This window comes from Rattus rattus, chromosome 16 (assembly GCF_011064425.1).
Source record: "Rattus rattus isolate New Zealand chromosome 16, Rrattus_CSIRO_v1, whole genome shotgun sequence".
Classification (NCBI taxonomy): Eukaryota; Metazoa; Chordata; class Mammalia; order Rodentia; family Muridae; genus Rattus; species Rattus rattus.
In genome coordinates, this window is record NC_046169.1 from 5,977,526 (window position 1) to 5,996,521 (window position 18,996).

The 18,996-nt window shown below is 49.4% G+C and overlaps 1 protein-coding gene across 1 annotated transcript; it reads right to left on the minus strand.

The window, feature by feature from the left end:
• Positions 1-4,076: 4,076 nt before the first annotated feature.
• On the minus strand, positions 4,077-18,289 carry Pomp (proteasome maturation protein). The gene is made up of 6 exons (XM_032886908.1): positions 18,182-18,289; positions 16,316-16,413; positions 10,852-10,912; positions 10,148-10,249; positions 6,256-6,349; positions 4,077-4,234 (listed from the first exon to the last, which is right to left on the minus strand). The coding sequence occupies exons 1-6, from the start codon at positions 18,182-18,184 to the stop codon at positions 4,167-4,169; spliced, it is 426 nt and encodes a 141-aa protein (XP_032742799.1). The 5' UTR covers positions 18,185-18,289; the 3' UTR covers positions 4,077-4,166.
• Positions 18,290-18,996: the final 707 nt, after the last annotated feature.

An 18,996-nucleotide genomic window follows, 5' to 3' on the forward strand; every position in this document is an offset into this window, starting at 1 on the left:
CGGAACTGGGATTCCGACTCACACCAACACGGCTGGCTTTTTAGATGGTGTCTGAGGGACCGACAGTGTCAGGGCTTCCTGTTGGCAACGTGAGCACTTTACCTAGCTGTCCCCCCAGCCCCTTTATCAGATTTCTGTTTTCATATGTGATGATGCAGACGCCATGACTTTTCTATAATCTGAGAAAACCCACTTAGGGTTACAAAACCCTGCCAGGTGCAAGGCCCTGTATTTGATGCCAACACTGCAAAGCAGATGGGCAAACTCCCATCCACACCAGCGGTCCGGACGGCCGCAGTGACTGCCACTGAGACGTCAGGGTGATCTTACACAGGAGGGGCCACAGACAGCTGCTTGGGTGAGCAGAAACCTACTGAGATACTACTTTGAGGGGCCAACTGCTGGCCCAGTAAGTGTGGCTGTCTCATGTCCTCAAGTCTGTGTCGTGGGAGTGGAGCGTGTTTCCAGGATGACCACACAACACCCAAATCGAAACGCACAGCACCGCCCGTGTCCTTTCTTCTTGTTCTCTCCATGTTAGCTCACTGGCTTTTACCTGTGGTCAAAGTCCACACACACCAGGGTCTGGTCTTGAACCCAGCCAGAGGGTTTTACTGCAGGACGCTGCAGCGGTCACTTCAGTTTACTGTCAGCTACTGCCTTTGACTCGACCCAACTGGTCAATTAGTCATCGCAGGCATTATGTCTCAAGGAAAAACAAAGTTTGTGAGAGTTAGGCAGTACATAATACCCAGCTTCAGACATCCACCAGAGGTCCTGGAATGAGGCGTGGATCAAGGGGCTGAGAACAAGGGAGGGTTGCCTTGTGGTCAGCGTTCTAAAGAGATGCCGGTATATTAGAACCCAGAGTCGCCAGCATCGGGGGTGTGTGTGTGGGGGGGCAGGAAATGGGGAAGGAGGGAGAATTCCCCTGGTTTTATGCTCTGGGTATCTGAATTCAGTAGATCCACAATGGGATCTTTAGAAACTAACCCGAGGCTGGCAAGATGGCTCCCGAGATAAAGGTGCTTGCCACCAAGACCAACAACCTGAGTTCAATCCCTGGGACTCAAATGGTAGGAGAGAACTGACTCCTACAAGCTGTCCTGTGACAGGGTGTGTGTGTGTGTGTGTGTGTGTGTGTGTGTGTGTGTGTGTGTGTGTGTGGTATGTGTGCAGGCACGTGAGCACACCCACCCACCACACACACATACTAAACAGTAATTAATTTTAAAAATGTTTGAGAACTTCGCACAGTCTATTTTAATCAAATCCTACACCCCAAATTCCTCCCTAGTCCGGTCTCCATTGTAACCTCCCTACCCAACTTCTGACAGGTTTTTGTTTCCAAACTCTTAGGGTCTTGGGAGTGGGGTGTGGTGGTCCCGGCAGGGATCCCACCCTGAGATCCCAGCAGCTGTCAAGCTCTCGGAGCTGGTATGAGATTTCGAGCGCACCCTACCTGCCTCAGCGCTCGGACTCTGGCTTGAGCTCACACAGGCCTGTGCTCACTGCCGAGAACCTATGTGCAACTGCCCTTGTGTCTAGAAGAGCACTGTCTCCTTCAAGGACTCCTCGAGAAGGTGGAGATAACCCATCACCCAGGGGCCAATGAGAAGGCAGCAAGCCTGTCTGTTTCCAGAGGCAGAAGGAACACACGGATGTGGCCACACTCCCATGTTAGAACCCCAGTTCCTCCTGCTCCCCCTACCACATCTTCCATGCCTCCCTCATCCTTAGTGTTAAGAATTTCCGTCAAATACTAATACTGTGATCAAACTGGGAGTTGCCCCTCCCCCAGCCTCACTCCCCTAAGGGAGAGGGGTTGTGAGTTAATGAGCTTCCATGGAAATCCCTCGAGAGGGATGGATATTCCAGCCTCTTCCACCTGTGCATCTGTCTTTTAGGAGAATCCTTTTACACACGGGTTGTGAGCTGTGCTTGCAAACCACTAACCTGAGGCAGGCGGGCAGGCGGGCAGGCATATGAAAGCATTTGTAACCAGTCTGTAATTGCACAACTCATGACTGCCGTCTGGACCAGGGCAGTGTGGCAGGACAGAGCCCTCTCCTGCCCTTAAGTCCTTGTTGACAAACAGAGTGGAATTAAGGACAGCCTGTCAGTGTCTGCTGCAGAACTGCTTGGTGTTGGGAGTACTGAGGGAGGAGGGCACGGAGCCCTTTTCCATCAGATCCGGGACCTTCCTGTAAAGGGCCTCCCACACTAAGACTGATAACTCAGAAGCAGAACGGGAGCAAGGAGACCAGTAACCCATGCTCCAACACAGCAGAGGACCTAAGAGGAAGAATCCAGGCCATTTACAAATTTCAAGGAACCCAAATAATTTCCAAACTGCAAGAAAAGACCACAGACTCCAGGTTAGGCACCAGTAGTTCGTGTCCTAGCTCTAGACTGTTCATTAGAAGCTCTCCTGGGACAGGAAGGCCGCCACTTTAATATAAACCATGAAGAGACATGACAGATGTCTGGGACCCTGGCACTTTGGAGGCTGAAGCAGGAGGACTAGGAGTTCAAGGACAGCCAAAAATGAAAACCAAGGGGTTGGAATGATGGCCCAGCAGTTCCGAGCATTGGCTGCTCTTAGAGAACCCAGGCTTGACCGCCAGCACCCACACGGTGGCTCACAGCCATCTGTAACTCCAGTTCCAGGGCGGCTGAGGCCTCCTGACTTCTGCAGACACCAGGCACACATGGTCAGACACACATGCAGGCACTCACACACACATCCTCCTGACTTCTGCAGACACCAGGCACACACATGGTCAGACACACATGCAGGCACTCACACACACATCCTCCTGACTTCTGCAGACACCAGGCACACATGGTCAGACACACATGCAGGCACTCACACACACATCCTCCTGACTTCTGCAGACACCAGGCACACACATGGTCAGACACACATGCAGGCACTCACACACACATCCTCCTGACTTCTGCAGACACCAGGCACACACATGGTCAGACACACAGGCAGGCACTCACACACACATCCTCCTGACTTCTGCAGACACCAGGCACACATGGTCAGACACACAGGCAGGCACTCACACACACAAACTCAGAGTTCTTTAAAAATAGAAAACAAAATTCCTTTGTGTCACTTGGCCACACACTAATGTCCTATGCACTGCAGACAGATACTCAGCTGCATTCTGCACTCCACCCACTGAATGCCTGTAGCGGCCCAGAACACAAGGTGTCACCCAAAATATCTGCAGTGCTTTATCAAGTATTTCAGGTCCGAAACTCAGGTGATAAAGACGTTCTGAAGAAGCTAATAATCGAATACTTCAGATCTAGTTAAAAAAAAAAAATGATCCATTTACTAGTATTCTGAAAACTTTAAGGTCTTTGTTTTTGACAGGGTCTCACTGTGTACTTCTGGCTGGTCTGGAACTCGCTCCGTAGACCAAGCTGGCCTGAAAATCCCAAATATCTACCTGCCCTGCCTCTCCGGTGCGGAGACTGAAGTGTACACTACCACACCCAGGAAAAACTTGAGGTTTTATAGACCAGTTCTATAAACAATATTTTAAGGACCATTATGTTGAAAATGTATTTAAATAAAGTAGTATGGAACTATTCATGGGTATATAGTAGGAATATTCTAACTTAAAAACATTTCTGTACCTTGCTATGTAACTTAAAAGCAAGTGGCCTGCACTTTCCTACCATAGAACACTGCTTGATAAGCTGAAGCGTGAGGTAAACCCAAGCTGCACGCCCCAGCTGCTGCATCTAACTTCTCCCTCAGAAAAGATCAAACTCTGCAAACGCCGACTTTTCGACTTGTGAGAACATTTGGCTAGAGCCCTTAAGGTGCAAGTAGCATCCTGCAGAGCAAAGCTAAGGCTGTGCCGGGTGCTGCCACCAAATCCAGTCACAGCCGTGACTCTGAAGGAGGCTCCTGGGAACGTTGTTGCATTTGTAGCATTTCTAAGAAACACATTTTCAGAAGTCGGACTTTTCTGTAACCTAAGAGCTTAGAAACCACCTCTAGGCTTTCACAACCAAAAACCACGCCCCAAACACGTCCACATGACCCAGCGATCCTCTCAGTACTTTAATGCTGTGAACATCAGACCTCGGCAGAGGCAACTACGAGAAGCACATCCGTGGTTCCTGCACGGCGCCCTGCATCACAGCAAGCCCAGCTTATATTCCACCATCATGTGTGGCTCGCCCATCAGTTCACTCTGTGATGGATCTGGAAAGAAACAGAAACAGGCGCTGTTAATGGGTGTTCAGACACAGAAGGAAATGCAGGAGTCATCGTATCAGGATCTGTGATCATCTAAAGCAACCCCGTGTGACAGCAAGCGAGCTAGGGCTAGGGCTGGAGAGGGAACTGACAAAGGGGCCTAGGAAGGTGGGGTGGGCGGTAAAACAGGTTTGTATCTTGCTTGAAGGAACCCAGCTACACACACTTCACTTCCCACAACAGTTGGAGGAGCTCTGGAACTCATGCAGGCAAAACACCGATCCACATAAAAATAAATCTAAAAGAGAAAGAAAACCTTTCTCCCAAGGTTCTGAAGCTTCCCATGGCTCCTTACCTGACGGAGGACAATCTAAGCAGTAAAAACATTTTATCTTTCCCATTCTCTGTTCCATCACATACACAAACAGAAATCAGAATCCCAAAGCGAGAACACCTCAAGTCCCACCTCCTCGAGTTTGGATGGGAAAAGCTGGACTGTGGTAACACACCGAAAGCCGCTGACAAGTCCTAGCAATGAAAGCTTCCAGGACAAGTCTCGCCCTAGCAACACTGACCGAGCCTAATGTGTCAAACCAGTACAGTCCGCACAGATGAAGGACCAAGGAAATAAGGGAGCAAAGCGGGCTTGGGGAAGGGAAGAACCAGTGTGAGGGGTGTGGTAGCTGTGACCACAGAGTACGCTCATTTGTTAACCTTCTTTCCACTCCATCTCTTCAAGTTCCGACTTTGTAAGAGCGGATCACCACTCTTACCGAAACAGGAAGCACGCAGCACGGTGGCAAGTTAGGAGGTGTGCAGTGAGCTCCCAGGACACAGGACAAGCCCTTCCCACCCCTCAGCTCACTTACTCTTGCTGTAAGGAAGGAGGCTAACTTGTCTGATTGCTCGAAGGGCGAGCCTTAGCCGTCAGACCCGAGTCTACTGTTTCCCTGGCCTCAGACAGTCTTCCCTCTACCCGAGTCTACTGTCTCCCTGGCCTCAGACAGTCTTCCCTCTAACTGAACTGACGAATCAGCTTGTGTCTCACACCCAGCAGGCACCTGCCCTCCTGACCCAACCTGACGTTCATCCCCAGAGCTTATGGCAGTCCATCTTTGCCGTTTCAAGTCCACCTCCTCCATCTGAGGCGGGCGGACCCGACGTTCACTGTGCGCATTTACTGCCTTGCCCAGAGCCTTAATGAGACTGAACTGAAGCTCAAGATCTCCCTTCTCTTTTTGCAACACCTAAGTCCAGAGAACTTGATATGAGTCAGCATTTATACCAGGCTGAACAAGCTCAGAAATCCCAGGTTTCCCAGCATTCATGAGTCAGCATTTATACCAGGCTGAACGAGCTCAGGAATCCCAGGTTTCCCAGCATTCGTGACGCCCCCTTGGGACAGTGCCTCACTGGACTTCTGCTGTGTCCACCCCCAAGCACCAGCTACATAAACACAGTGGAGTTGTGCTGGGTTTTTCCCAGTTCCCCTGCACTGCTGGGGTGGACCTGGTGGAGGCTGTGCCCGGGGCGGGGCCAGACCTGCCTATCACCCCTGGGCCTGAAGCAGAGGATGCTGTGTGCACGGCTCTTACTCATCCACAAAACCATTCCTGGGGGAACTTGGTGATGAATGGCAGACTCGTCCTTCCTTCTCACAGCCCACCTCAGCACAGCATCACTGGATGGGGGGTTTTAAGTTTTAAAGGAAGAGTTTATCTAACTCCTTCTGAAAACCAGTCCCACAAACGCTGAGGACCTTGAAGCACACACTACCATGGACTCCAGATGAACAGAACGGGCATCAGCCTCAGTAAATATGGCACAGAACTGAATGACTGTTCAACTGACTGAAATGGCGAACCTCAGAACAATGAACCAGCTTGACTTATAAAGTAATTACCATTAACTCTTATCTCAGGGCTGTGAATGACTACGAATGTCTCCCAGGATCTCCCTGGGACAGACTCTGCTGGCCGCTGTCACCTCGTCCAGTACAGGGTTCCCCGGTGCTGAGTGCCACTCACCATTAAGAATATCCTCAAAACCAATGGTCTCGTCGTTGCCCCTCAAAATATCCAGTGAGAGGTTTGAGCTTGGAAGAAACGGAAGACGCTGAACCTGGGGAGAAGGACAAAGAGCTTCAGGAGAATCAGGGAGGCCGACTACAGGCCGCGGTTCCATGCTCTTCGCTCTTTATTTGAAGAATGTGGAAAACTAAGTAAAACTGTAATTCAGCGGGTGGGAAAGAATAACTCACATCTTAGGGACAGACGGAGTTTTAAAGTGCGCTGGCACCGGCACCGAAACTTTACCCACCACATCTGCCAGTGCTTCCTGCCACCATATAACCCACATGCCCACTGAGTCTTGGGGGTTGTTTCTGTTGGGGAAGAGAGCACGCCCGGAGCCCACCTCGCTCCAGCTCAGAGAGACCAGGCCCCAGGAGGATCCAAGCGAGTGAGAGTCACTCTCACCTGCCAAGGGGACTGTGTGCTGCTCTGAGCTGCTCAGCACAAAGCTAAAAGGTAACCTTTGCAGATACAGTGCTAACCAGAAATGCAGACCAAACCCACTCAGGGGGACTCTAAAGTCACAGTGTCACTCCAGCAACAGGCAGGTATGGACTGGAAACCAAATGAAGCACGGGGAAAGGTTCACAAGCTGTGCAGACAGAAACATCTGGATTCACAGTCCATGACGATCACTGACCAAGCCATGGGGGAGGGGGACAGGCTGTGCAGACAGAAACATCTGGATTCACAGTCCATGACAATCACTGACCAAGCCATGGGGGAGGAGGGACAGGCTGTGCAGACAGAAACATCTGGATTCATAGTCTGACGATTACTGACCAAGTCATGGGGGGCGAGGGGGGACGGGATGGGCTGTGCAGACAGAAGCCATGTGGATTCACAGCCTGACAACCACTGACACAGCTCTCTGCAGGTTACCTGCCTGAAAGACCGCGCACAGTCAGGGCAGCCACTGCCGCTTGCAACGTGGTCATACCCATCGCCTTTATACTTTACTCAGAGTACTAGGTGGTGAGCAGTGAGTGAGGCCATGACCGAAACTAATCCTGTGGTCAGCGTCTGCAGAGGCAGTGACAGGGGGACCGACCCTCACTACTCAGAGAGAGGGTACTATTCTCAGTTGCCAATAGCCTATAACGCTACTTAGTCTTTACAGTGTGGAAAGAATTCTCCAGCTGTCATTCAAAACTGAAAAAGGAAGCATGGAGAAGAGAGAAGAGGAAGCAGCAGAAATAGAAACGGGAACCACTAAGTGGAGGAGAGTGCAAAGGATCCGGGAAGCAGAATCAAAGGTGGGGCTTGCAAAACACAAGGATGGGGACCAGGAAGGCAAGGAATATACATTAGCAAAGATTTTTGACAAAATGGTATTAAAAACTCAGGCTGTCAATTTTTTTTTTTAAATTAAGCAATTTTTAAAAAGTAAGCCAAAAGTTCAGCAATGGGTAATGAAGAAATAAACTTCCCACAGAGTCCGCTTAACAGAATGTCAGGGGTGAGATCTCCAGCTCGCTCTATTCCCAGGGATGGAGAGCGTCCAAGAAGCCAGTCAGAACTCAGCAGCTGACTGTAAGAACGTCATGGGACGTGCCCTCGATTCCATGCCCACCACAGAAACTCAAAGCTAGCTATCTCGGGTTGGGGATTTAGCTCAGTGGTAGAGCGCTTGCCTAGCAAGTGCAAGGCCCTGGGTTCAGTCCCCATCTCCGAAGAAAAAGAAAAAAAAAAGCTAGCTATCTCACGGTGGCCAAAAGCATAATAAACAATGAACTCAGCCATCATTAACTAAATGCTTAAGCACATGTCAGACATCTGTCACAAAAGATCAGTCTTATGACAATCATGTAAAGAAGGCATCATAATCTCCAACTTGTGAGTAAACAAACACCAAATTTTAAGTAAACTCCCTCACCGTCAACAGGTGACTAGATAGGAGACAGGCTGTCAATTTTATTAGCGATATCCAGCTCAAACCCAGGCAAAGACAGGAGACAAGGGAGGCTAAGAGCTGTGCCAAGCCTGACAACCTGCACTGTTCTTCCACTTCACACCGGCTAGGAATTGAGGATGGCTCGCAGTTACGAGCCAGCTGCTCTTCCAGGGAAAACAGGCTAGCTTCCCAGCACCTATAGAGGCTAAGAACAGCCTGTGAGTCAGTTCCTAAGATATCTGGTCCCTGCGATCACTCTACACACAGTGCACAGACACACAGGTATTTATGCAAACACACACACACCCACACACAATAAGACTAAATAAACCATAAGCAACAGCAAATGTGCTCAGACTGCTACTCTCACGTTGTTAGACTAGTTTAGACTGAAATTTAGATTAGTCTAAAACACTCAGACTCGGCCATTCTCACTCAAAGCCATTTTAGAGCAGTATTCTCGCAAAGAAGTACTTCAAGTAGCTTCGAGAACTACAAACCTACAAAATCAACAGCACTCACAGCCCTGCTGCAAGACTCAAGTCTAGCCAGGCAGAGAAAGGGTCCGTCATAGCAGGAAACAAATACACGAAAGTCCAAAAGGGAGGCCAGGTGCCAAGGCATTAGGTGCCTGGGTTTTACCTGGAGGGCAAAGTGAGGAGTGTGACACGCGAGGTGTTTACAGTCATGGTGGGGGTGGAGGTGGGGGGTGAGGAGCAGGGAGATCTGGTAAGGACCAGGGGTGGGGGCCACAAGGCACCGAGTGAGGCAACCAGAGCTAACATTCCATCGTCTGCCTTAGGTGAAACCTATGTACCCACAAGGAAGAATAATGAGTTATTCTGCACAGCCCGTGAAACCCAAGATGCCTGAGGGCCTTCCAACCAGAAAAGCAGGTCCGGAGAGTTAGAGAAAGTCAACAGCACCGAGTAACTGCGAAGGACAGGCAGGAAACAGGAGGGAGAACAAAGATGGCCTCTGGCACCACCAGCATCTCAGGTGACAGACAGAAGGAACCACAGAGCTGCAAATGGGTTTCAGAGAGGAAGGGGACACCAGTCTGAGGTCTACAAAAATACAGAGAAAAGGAAGGAGCTTTGAGTGTCAACCTCCCCTCCACCCCCCACAAACGCACACGTGCGCACGCACACGCACACACACACACACACACACACACACACACACACACACGCCCTGGGAACCAGACGACACCATCTCAGAGGAGAAAGTAAAGTACAGACACGGGGAACAATGGCTTCCAGCAGCTGAACCTGGACAAGCTGACAAGTGAGGAGAGAAGTGGGGGCGAGGCGTGCTGGCACACCCCTTTAACCCCTGCACATAGTGGGCATGGGCAGGCAGGTCTCTGGGAGTTCAAGGCCAGCATGTTCTACAAAGCATGTTCCAGGCCAGTTAAGAGTTACGAGGTGAGGAAGCGCAAGGCCCTGGGTTCGATCCCCAGCCCCGAAAAAAAGAACCAAAAAAAAAAAAGAGTTACGAGGTGAGAGAAAACCTATCTCAAAACTAATTATTAATTAATTAGGGATTGATACAATTTTACCACAGGATCTGAACGTAGGTAACAGCTTCTAAAGAGCCAAAGCAAGGAGAGAAGAAAAAGGTGTCTGCAACAGGCAGGGCTGCTGCCCTGTTCCCTGAGGTAGGGTGACGCAATGGGGCCCAGAACCCAGGCGGGACATCTGCACAGCTACTCTTTAGCAACGGGCACGCCCAGCTGTGCACGCACGGCGGCTGCCCGCAGAGGGCAGAGAAGCGCAGGCAGACAGCTGCACTGCGTCTATGACATGAAGCCATTTTCCACGTGACAACTTTTCCCCTATGAAGCAGTAACAAGGTCACGTGCTACAGAAGGAGGCAGGACAGGGAGACGGAGGGTAAGGTCTGACATCTAGCACGAGAACATTAGCACGCGTGGGACAGGGACAGACTCACCTGCTGCACAGCCTTAAACTCCATCTGTAACTTCAGGGGAGCAAACAGACCCTGGATGTTCCTCAGGGTGGAAAAGTTCATCTTGTCCTGGTTGAGCTGGAACTGCAGAAGACAGAGTAGCTCTAAGCTAAAAGCTTGCTACAGACAGAGCAACACTGAAAACGCAACACTGACAATCCTGAGGCCAAGAGTTGACATCCCTCTGGGATTTAAAGTGTTCATTTCTTCCTGACAGGTTTATAACACTGTATCTCTACATCTGTGTGTGGCAATGTGTACATGTGGTTTACATGTGTTCATGTACAGGTATTCCTGCAGACACGGGGGAGAGTCAACACCAGCTTTTCCTCAACAGTCCCCCATCTTATTCTGTGAGGCAGGGTCTCTCACAGAACCCAGAGATTCAGCAAGGCCAGCCAATGAACACCAGGGATTGGTACCCCAAATGTCTTCAAGGTGCCCATGCTTACTTCTATTTCTCCTCTAGCAGGGGATAAAAAAGAAAGTCATAGGGCCTGGTGGTTAAGAGCTCTAAGGTCCTGAGTTCAAGTCCCAGCACACATGTGGCAGCTAACAGCTGCGTGATGGCCTCCTCTAGTATGCAGAAGTAGAAGCAAACAAAATACCAATACACATAAAATAAGTAAATTAACTCTTAAAAAGTAGTTTGTTTTAAACAAGAAAGACATACATAACATACTCACATTTTTTTCTGATAATTCAAGAGGGTGACTGGGCAAAAGTTCATTTTTCACACAAGAAAACCTAGAAGGAAAAGAGAAAGCACAGATATTTAACAGGGTGCTACATATAATCTCTACCACAGCTCTAAGCTGCACATGTAAACATCCATTTTTTTGACTTTCCGATCAGGAGGCTATGGTGCAACCTTCTTTGGTCGCCCGCAATCCGGATCCATCTGACACCAGGTGCCCTCACCATGATCAAAGTCATGTGCTTGAGATGCAGAGTTGAGGTCGGGAGCACATCCGCCTTGGCCCCCAAGATCGGTCCCCTGGGTCTGTATCCAAAGACAGTTTGTGATGACATCGCCCAGACCACTGGTGACTGCAACAGTCTCAGGGCTACAGTAAAACTGATCATTCATAGTAGTAGGCCGAGACCGAGGTGGTGCCCTGTGCCTCTGCCTTGACTATCAAAACCCTTAATTTTAAGGAGCCACAACGAAACAGAAAGAAGCGGAAGAACATTAAACGCAGTGGAAATATCACTTCTGATTGCCAACGCTGCTCACCAGATGCAACACTGGTCTTTGGCCAGAGAGCTCTCTAAACAATCAAGGAGATCCTGGGTACTGCACCGTCCGTGGGCTGCACTGTGGGTGGCCTCCACCCTCAGGACAGCACAGATGATATCAACAGTGAACAGTGGAATGTCAGCTAGTTAAAATGCAACAAAAAAATTCAATAAAAGACTGTGGGTGTAACTGGAGCGCCCGAAGCCTGGGACACAATCTCCACTGCTACCCCTGAGACTGTAACTACAGTCAGGCTGTGAGAGCCTTTAGTTCCAGCACCCAAGAGGCAGAGGCTGGTGGATCTCTGAGTTCGAGGCCAGCCTGGTCCACAGAGCGAGTTCCACAATAGCCAGGGCTACACAGAGAAACAATAACTCTTCCCAGCCCCTCAAAAAACAAAAAACAAAAAACAAAACAAAAACAAAAAAAACAAAAAAAAAATCCAAGTCACTGTTGTTATACACAGCAGTGTACAGTAGGTTTTCTGGGGCGAGAACACTGTTATCATCTCGATAGTGCTCATCAGTGTGGAACAGAAAGGTTTGTGGAAATACATGAAACTGTGAATGACAGGCAGCCAGGCTCAGCCCGCCATCAGCTGCAGACACTGCTTCTATAATTACTACAGAGGCTGTGACGGTTTGTATATGCTTGGCCCGGGATGGGCCCAAGAGCTTTCAGTGGAGAATTTCAAAATGTGGCCTAGAGACTGTTTTTCTGGTATTTTGGTGAAGAATGTGGCTGCTCTCTGCCCTCCCATGAAGACTCGGCCTGAGGTGAAGGTGAAGAGACTCTGATTAACTGCAAGGACAAAAGAAGTCTCAGAAACGCCCATCACAGACTCTGTTCTCTGGTTAAGTCTCAGGAAGAGCATTTTCAACAAGCACAGCAAGCTAAGAAAAGAAAAACATAAAATATATGGTTTGAGTATTAAAGGGGCACCAGAAAGTGAAATGGAGCTGCTACAGAGGGCAGAGCTGGAGAAGTGACGCCAGCCCTTTGGAGGAGCCCAGAAGATTGAGTATGGATCCCAGAAACTGTAACATTGAAGCTGCCTTGGAGACCCCAAGACATTGGAGATGTCAGAGCGTCTGGGCTATCTGCTGAGAAAGCCGCTAACAGGAGTGGAGACAGCCCAGGTGAAAGTGAAAGAACCAGAGTTGGGGTCAATCTGAGGCCAGGGGGAAAATTCCACCCCTCCCTTCCAATGGGAGCAGAGTTAGTTCAGTTCCTGGAGCAACTGCAAGACAAACGGTCAAACAAAGCCACCTGTAACTCCCAACCAACCTCCCCTTGACCCCTAACCATCGCCCCTGGAAAGTCCAGAATGGTCCACTGATGAGTCGGCTTGGAGGTCACTTTGTCCCATCAATAATACCCTGCCCAGTTACCAATTGTTTGAATTCTCCCCCAACTGTTTGCAAGGTATGTAAGTCCCTGTCAGAGTCTGCTCGGAGTCGTCTCCCTTGAAGGGGGAGGACCCCGACGTGTCGGAATTAAACTCCTCTTGCTATTGTATCGATCCCTGCCTCCATGTGTCTCATTCAAGACATCCTGGAAGAGGTTCAATTCGGACCTCACAAAAGTTTGTTGCAGTCAACAAAGATGAAAAAGGAGTTGGAGATCTGAAGACCACCTTGAAATCAGACATGGAGATGCAGAGTTTGGAGTTTGCCCAGCTGGTGCTTTGGGGATTATGGTTCAGTGATTGGACAAAACTCGGAAGAGACTTTGAACTTTTAACATTGTTGAGACTGCTGGGGAGAATATGGGGACTCTGGAAGGTGGACTAAATGTATGTTTAGTATGGGCCCCCATAGATTCATGTGTATGAACAAGACTATAGGAACCTGAGAGTGGAATGTGGTGGATTGTATAGGCTTGACCCAGGGAGTGGCACTATTAGGAGGTGTGGCCCTGTTGGAGTTGGTGTGTCACTGTCACTGTGGGTGTGGGCCTTAATACCGTCACCCTACCTGCCTGGAAGTCAGTATTCTGCTAGCAGCCTCAGATGAAGATGTAGGACTCTCAGCTCCTCCTGCCCCATGCCTGCCTGGATGCTGCCATGCTCCTGCCTTGCTGATAACAGACCGAATCTCTGAACCTCTAAGCCAGCCCCAATTAAATAAGAGCTGCCTTGGTCGTGGTGTGTGTTCACAGCCAAAAGACCCTAAGACAGAGGCTTTCCAAACGTGGATGCTAGCTGGCTCCCATCCTATGTAACAAAGCCCTGATCGTAATGCCACTGAAAAGCTGTGGCATATTTTTACCATTAAACTGTTTCTACTGAGTTTCATTTTTATTTTGATGTCTTTCATGGGTTCTCATGTAAATTTAAAAATTTTTTTAAAAAATTTATTATGTGCATGGATGTTTTTGCCTGTACTTTTGCCTTTGTACAACCTGTGTGTCTGGTGCCCTTGGAGGCCAGCAGAGGGCACCAGATTCCCAAGACTGGAGTTACAGTTTTTAGCTGTTATGTGGGTGCTAGGAACCAAACCCCAGTCCTCTAGAAGAGCAGCTAGTGCTCTTAACCACTGAGTCACCCATCTGTCCCGTAAATCGTCTAATAAATATGTTTAAGTTATACTAGCTAAGACTCTTTCTTCAATACTGTAAAGGACAGGTCAAACCACATGCCTAAGGGACCCCCAGTTAGGACCAGGCCACTGGTCACTGTCATGCTAAGCACTGTCTAAACCAGAGTCTGAGGGTTGAAAAACCCCAGAAACCACAGCCATGCACTGAGGACTGCGGACAGATCGTCGTCACAGAGGTAGGCCATGAAAATCGCCCTCCCGTACAGTCTTCCTGTCCAAATGGGAAGAAAAGAAGTGACATTTCCTGGAGGGTTTGGTGGGGCTCCCCAGGACTTAGCTGTGGCTAGCCTATTAACTTTCTTTAAAAATTGTCTGTGACTGTTTGCCCTGGTCCCCACAGAGGACAGAAGAGGGCATCTGATCTCCTGGAAATGAAGTTACAGATGATTATGAGCCTCCATGGGGCTGCTGAGAGCTGAACCAGGGTCCCCTGTAAGAACAAATACTCTTAACTGCTAAGCCATCTTTCCAGCCCTCAGCCCATTAACTTTACTACAAATCAAATTATGCTTCCAAGAGGCCATATCCTGTGTCTCTTACTACTAATCCAACAGGGACTATGAATGTGCCCAGACCTCAGCACCGGAATGCCACTCTAACGTAGGAAGAGTCAGCATTTTCAATTAGGATGTCAATACATGGGGTGTCACATTGACCTTGTAGGCCTGAGCAGAAAGGTGATGTGCCGAGGACAGACACTGGAAACAGGTATCTAAAAACGGAAATTACAGAAGCAGGTAGGACAGGGAGCTGGAGAACAAAATCAAAAGCAGCCGCCACTTAGTACTGGAGAATACTGGCTACCACTTGGGTGTTTTCCGGTGTCGACTTCCTCACTCCACTCTGAGACACTGAGCACTTAGCTGCCACAAGACATCGTCCAGGCGATAACAGAGCTGGGACAGGTAAAACCAGGCAGCCACAGCACATCGTCCTTTCTCCCTCCTCCCTCCCTTTCTTTTTTTTTTTTTTTTGGTTTTTTTTTTCGGGGCTGGGGGCCGAACCCAGGGCCTTGCGCTTCCTAGGCAAGCGCTCTCCCACTGAGCTAAATCCCCAACCCCACCCTTTCTTATTTTTATTGAAAGTAGGGTTTTCTCAAACATTTGCACACAGAAATCCCATAAAAACACAACACATAAACGAAAGGTTTCTAAGTTAGAAAAAATAACGTTACTTCTGAGCCTGTTTTGGCCTGCCCTTAAGGGTAGTTTGTGTATCCACATAGACTCCATCAAGAGAATAACTTCCTTTCCAAGAGTTCATCAGTTGGAGATAGCTTCTAGGTTAGGGATGGGGTCTTTTGTCCACCTCCATCTAGCACCGGTACCCATCTGGGTTAGACCTGTGCAGGCTCTGTCGCCTGCTGCCACAAGCTTGGTGAGTTCATATCTGCGTTGGCACTGCTCTGTACAGAAGGCTTAGTTTCCTTGGTGTCTACACATCATCCCTTCCTCCTGCCGCCCTCCCCTTCCCTCCCCAACTCTGGGGTGGGGGCTTTTTTCAAGACAGGTTTCTGTGTAGCCCTGACTTTCCAGAAACTCACAGGACAGTTCTGCGTCCCAAGTGCTGGGATTAAAGACATGCACCACCACCATCACCACCACCCAGCCATCGTCCTTTCTTAAGGGTGTGTGTGTGTGTGTGTGTGTGTGTGTGTGTGTGTGTGTGTGTGTTGGGAGTGGGGAGGGGGTGTTGCACATGTAGGCCAGGACGGACATTAGGTGCTTCCTCTGCAGCTCTCCACCTTCTGTTCTGAGGCAGGCTCTCTCACTGACAGTGACCGTCAATTAGCTGACCTGCCTTTAAATAGGCGTTGGGGATCTAAACTCAAGTCCCGTTTGCACCGTCCAGTGGTAACCACTGCCGAATAACTGCTATCTTCTAGTGTCTCCTAAAGAAGTTAATTATTCCAGCAGTGAGCAGCACGGAGAGGTCAGTGGCTGAGTTACAAGCAGTAAGAATCCTACTAAGCCAAGGGCTGGGCTACATATCTCAGTGGAGCACTTGTTTCCCATTATGACATCCTAGGTTCAATCTCCAGTACCAGTCCCCAATCAAAGGAGCCCACAGAAGCCTTCTAAGGCTTCCATGCACCAGGAGGACCCCGTTCCTGCAAGCCTGCTTGATGTTATCCTGCTACAACAGTTCTCCCACTACTAGGAACACGTAGCCCTCTTTCTCTCCACACCCTGAGTATGTAACTCACTACAGACAAAATCAAATGCACATTTGTAGCCTTTCAAGGAGAACACCTGGAAAAGAATCCACATTTCATCAGAACGAGGCACGGCCGCAATCCCCCCGACATACCCTTTCCGGAGAAGATCATGACTCTCGAAAGGCCCACTGGCTGAGAGTTCTGTAACTGGAATACTGTCCTTCAGCTGCGACCCAAGGCCTCTGGCGTTCTACAACACAAAGGCAACATGCTAGTTAAAGGACAGAGAAGCTAAGGGCTGTGCCCTTAGGGAACCCAGGATCTATAGAGAGCCTTAAATATTGTGGTAGCCAGCACACAGGGTACAGTGAGTAGAAAGACTCCTGGTCATGTGCCAACATGAAAAGCACTTTAGGGGGGGAAAAGGGGGGGGGATATACAAACTCTGACCAGTTTGAGATAACGAAGTGATAAAATTCAAAGACGCACAATCGTATGAACCAAAAACCTTGAGTTTTACCCTAATCTCGGTATAATCAGCCAGCTTTTCCTCGGTGGAAAGAGCATTCCCTTTGGGTGTAGTGTTTTATCCCAGTGAAAAGGCTGAGGAGAGAACCCCAGGGAACAGGCAGATCAAACACAACCCAAGAGATGAAATTATAACATGACACCTAGAGATGAGGTCATAGGAACTGACAGAAAGGGGGAGGCGCTGTCTTCTATAATTATAAAAATAAAGGCAGCTAGTTGAAATAGTGCAAAAAGTTAAGAACAGCTCCTTGGAACTGACACTGTCACCCTACTTCTAACAGCGTAAACTATTCAGGTACAGTTGACCTGGTCTCTACTACTAGTCTAGACAGAACTATTCTGAAGAGAACAGCTTTTTGATAGACTTACTTCATCTGTGTATTTTACCTTGGGGGGGGGATAATGCCACCAGCCCCCATTGGGTCTTGCTTGAGCCTCACCAATTTCCTAATTCTGAATATCAAGGTTTCTCCAAAACCCACAAACCTCACCACCAAAACTGCTAACAACCTCCTTCTGTGCTTCATTAACATCTGAGAAATAGAGTTCAGGGCTCCAAGTCTATAACTCAAGGGCCTGGCACTATTCCCATTCTTCACACAGGAAACTACTGGGGATCAGGGAGACAGTATGTAATCTACAGTGGACAGTCACCTACTCCTACTCTGTGACTGCCAGCCAAGCACAGACTTCCAAGGACTAGCCCTGTCTGATTATTGCTGTTCCAACGCTGACTGACACTACAGTGTCCTCCTGATTTACTGAAAAGCACCAAACGAGAAATTCTGAACTCTAGTATTGATGTTACTGTCTTCCCAGTATCCTTTTATAAAATGAGGACGCCTTAAGGTTCTAGCTCAGTATCAGATAAAAATAAGTCTGTAAAGACCTAAAACCATTCATATTTCAGCATTTCTCGCACTCCTTTACAATGGTTAACAGTATTAGCCAATACAAGCTTTCTGGACGTGGGCAGACGGCCTGCGGAGGAGTGCTTGTATCAGGTCTGTGCCATGGTGACTCAGGAGTCTGCTCAAAGAGAAACAGAAAGTGGGGAAGGAGGAGAGGCCAGAGGGGGAACAGAGAGAGTCAAGCACTAACTATATGAACAACACGGGAGCAACACAGCAGAGGCAGAGATGTTTGTAAAATCGTGGCTGAGTTGTATAAATACAAGAGGCGGTCGTGGGCCTTTGGGGGCTGTAGGGTCCAGTCACCCTGAAGGAGAGGGCACGTGGCGTGTCCCAACAACCACACAAGGCTTGGCTTTCAGAGATGCCCTGTGCATCCGCCTCAACTGCTGGAAAGGGGCGCGCAGGCCTGGGAGGCCCGGGAAACCCACGCGCGCGGTCCGACGGGAACCAGCACCACCCCAGAGCGTGCAGCCCTGGTCACGCCCACGTCAGACACCCGCCGGGACCGCGCAGCCGTGATCGTGCCCACACCACGAATACCCACCGCGACTGCGATCGTTCGCGCTCACTCACCATCTTGGAAACAGCTCTGCGAAATCCTCTGAACCCGCTATAGTCGGCCAGCCAAGGCGCTCACTTCCGTTTCCGGGGCCGAGACAACCCCCCCATCCGCCGGAAGTGCGTCCGTCCGGCCAGGAAGGAAAAGAGGGCGTGGGAGGAGAGGGAGTCTCGTTGGGCCGGGGCTCCCACGGTTGCTATCCCCGGGGAGCGAGGGCCAAGGGCGCAGCTAGAGTGTGCTCTGGACCTGGCCTCGCGTGACGGCTTTAGATGGATGTGTGCAGATGCACAGACTTCCCACGGGCCATCCACGGAGTTCGAGGTGGTGATTTGCATAAAGTTCTGCTCAGTCAAAACTCGGACTACAGGCTTTTTACTAAGTCCAAGGTCCAAGACTGGGTATGTGTAGAACCCAAAGGAAGGACCAAGCTAGCTTAGTCACTGAGCTACAGGCAGAGGCGGACTCCAGGGTGTGTGGGGTGTGGATGTTTCCGAACTTGGGGAATTACAACCAGTGTCCCTAAATCAGGTCTGGCCACCCGTTCTTAATAAGCAAGTTAAAAGCGGGAGGCAGAAGAAGGTGATTTGGTCAGTGTGGCCAGACTGGGAAGACGACAAAGACTTAGGGTCCCAGAGACTAACTCCTCGGTAACATGGGGGAGCGGCTAACAGTTTTAAATCTGTCATAGCTAACGGATGTCAGGCTCTTAGAATTATGTACTTCAACATGGCTCTACATGCTGTACACGAGTCATCCCCCTAAACCTTTTCATTAAGCTTTTTTAAAATTAATTTTTAAGGGTTTCTTTAAAGCGTGTTGTTTGACTGTA

Bases quoted from the DNA above. Each gene is read 5' to 3' on its own strand.
- Pomp (XM_032886908.1), bottom strand. The intron at 6,350-10,147 runs GTGAGTCTGTCC...CCTTCTCCCCAG, and splicing joins AGTTTAAGGCTGTGCAGCAG to GTTCAGCGTCTTCCGTTTCT. The intron at 4,235-6,255 runs GTGAGTGGCACT...GTTTCTTTCCAG, and splicing joins TTTTGAGGATATTCTTAATG to ATCCATCACAGAGTGAACTG.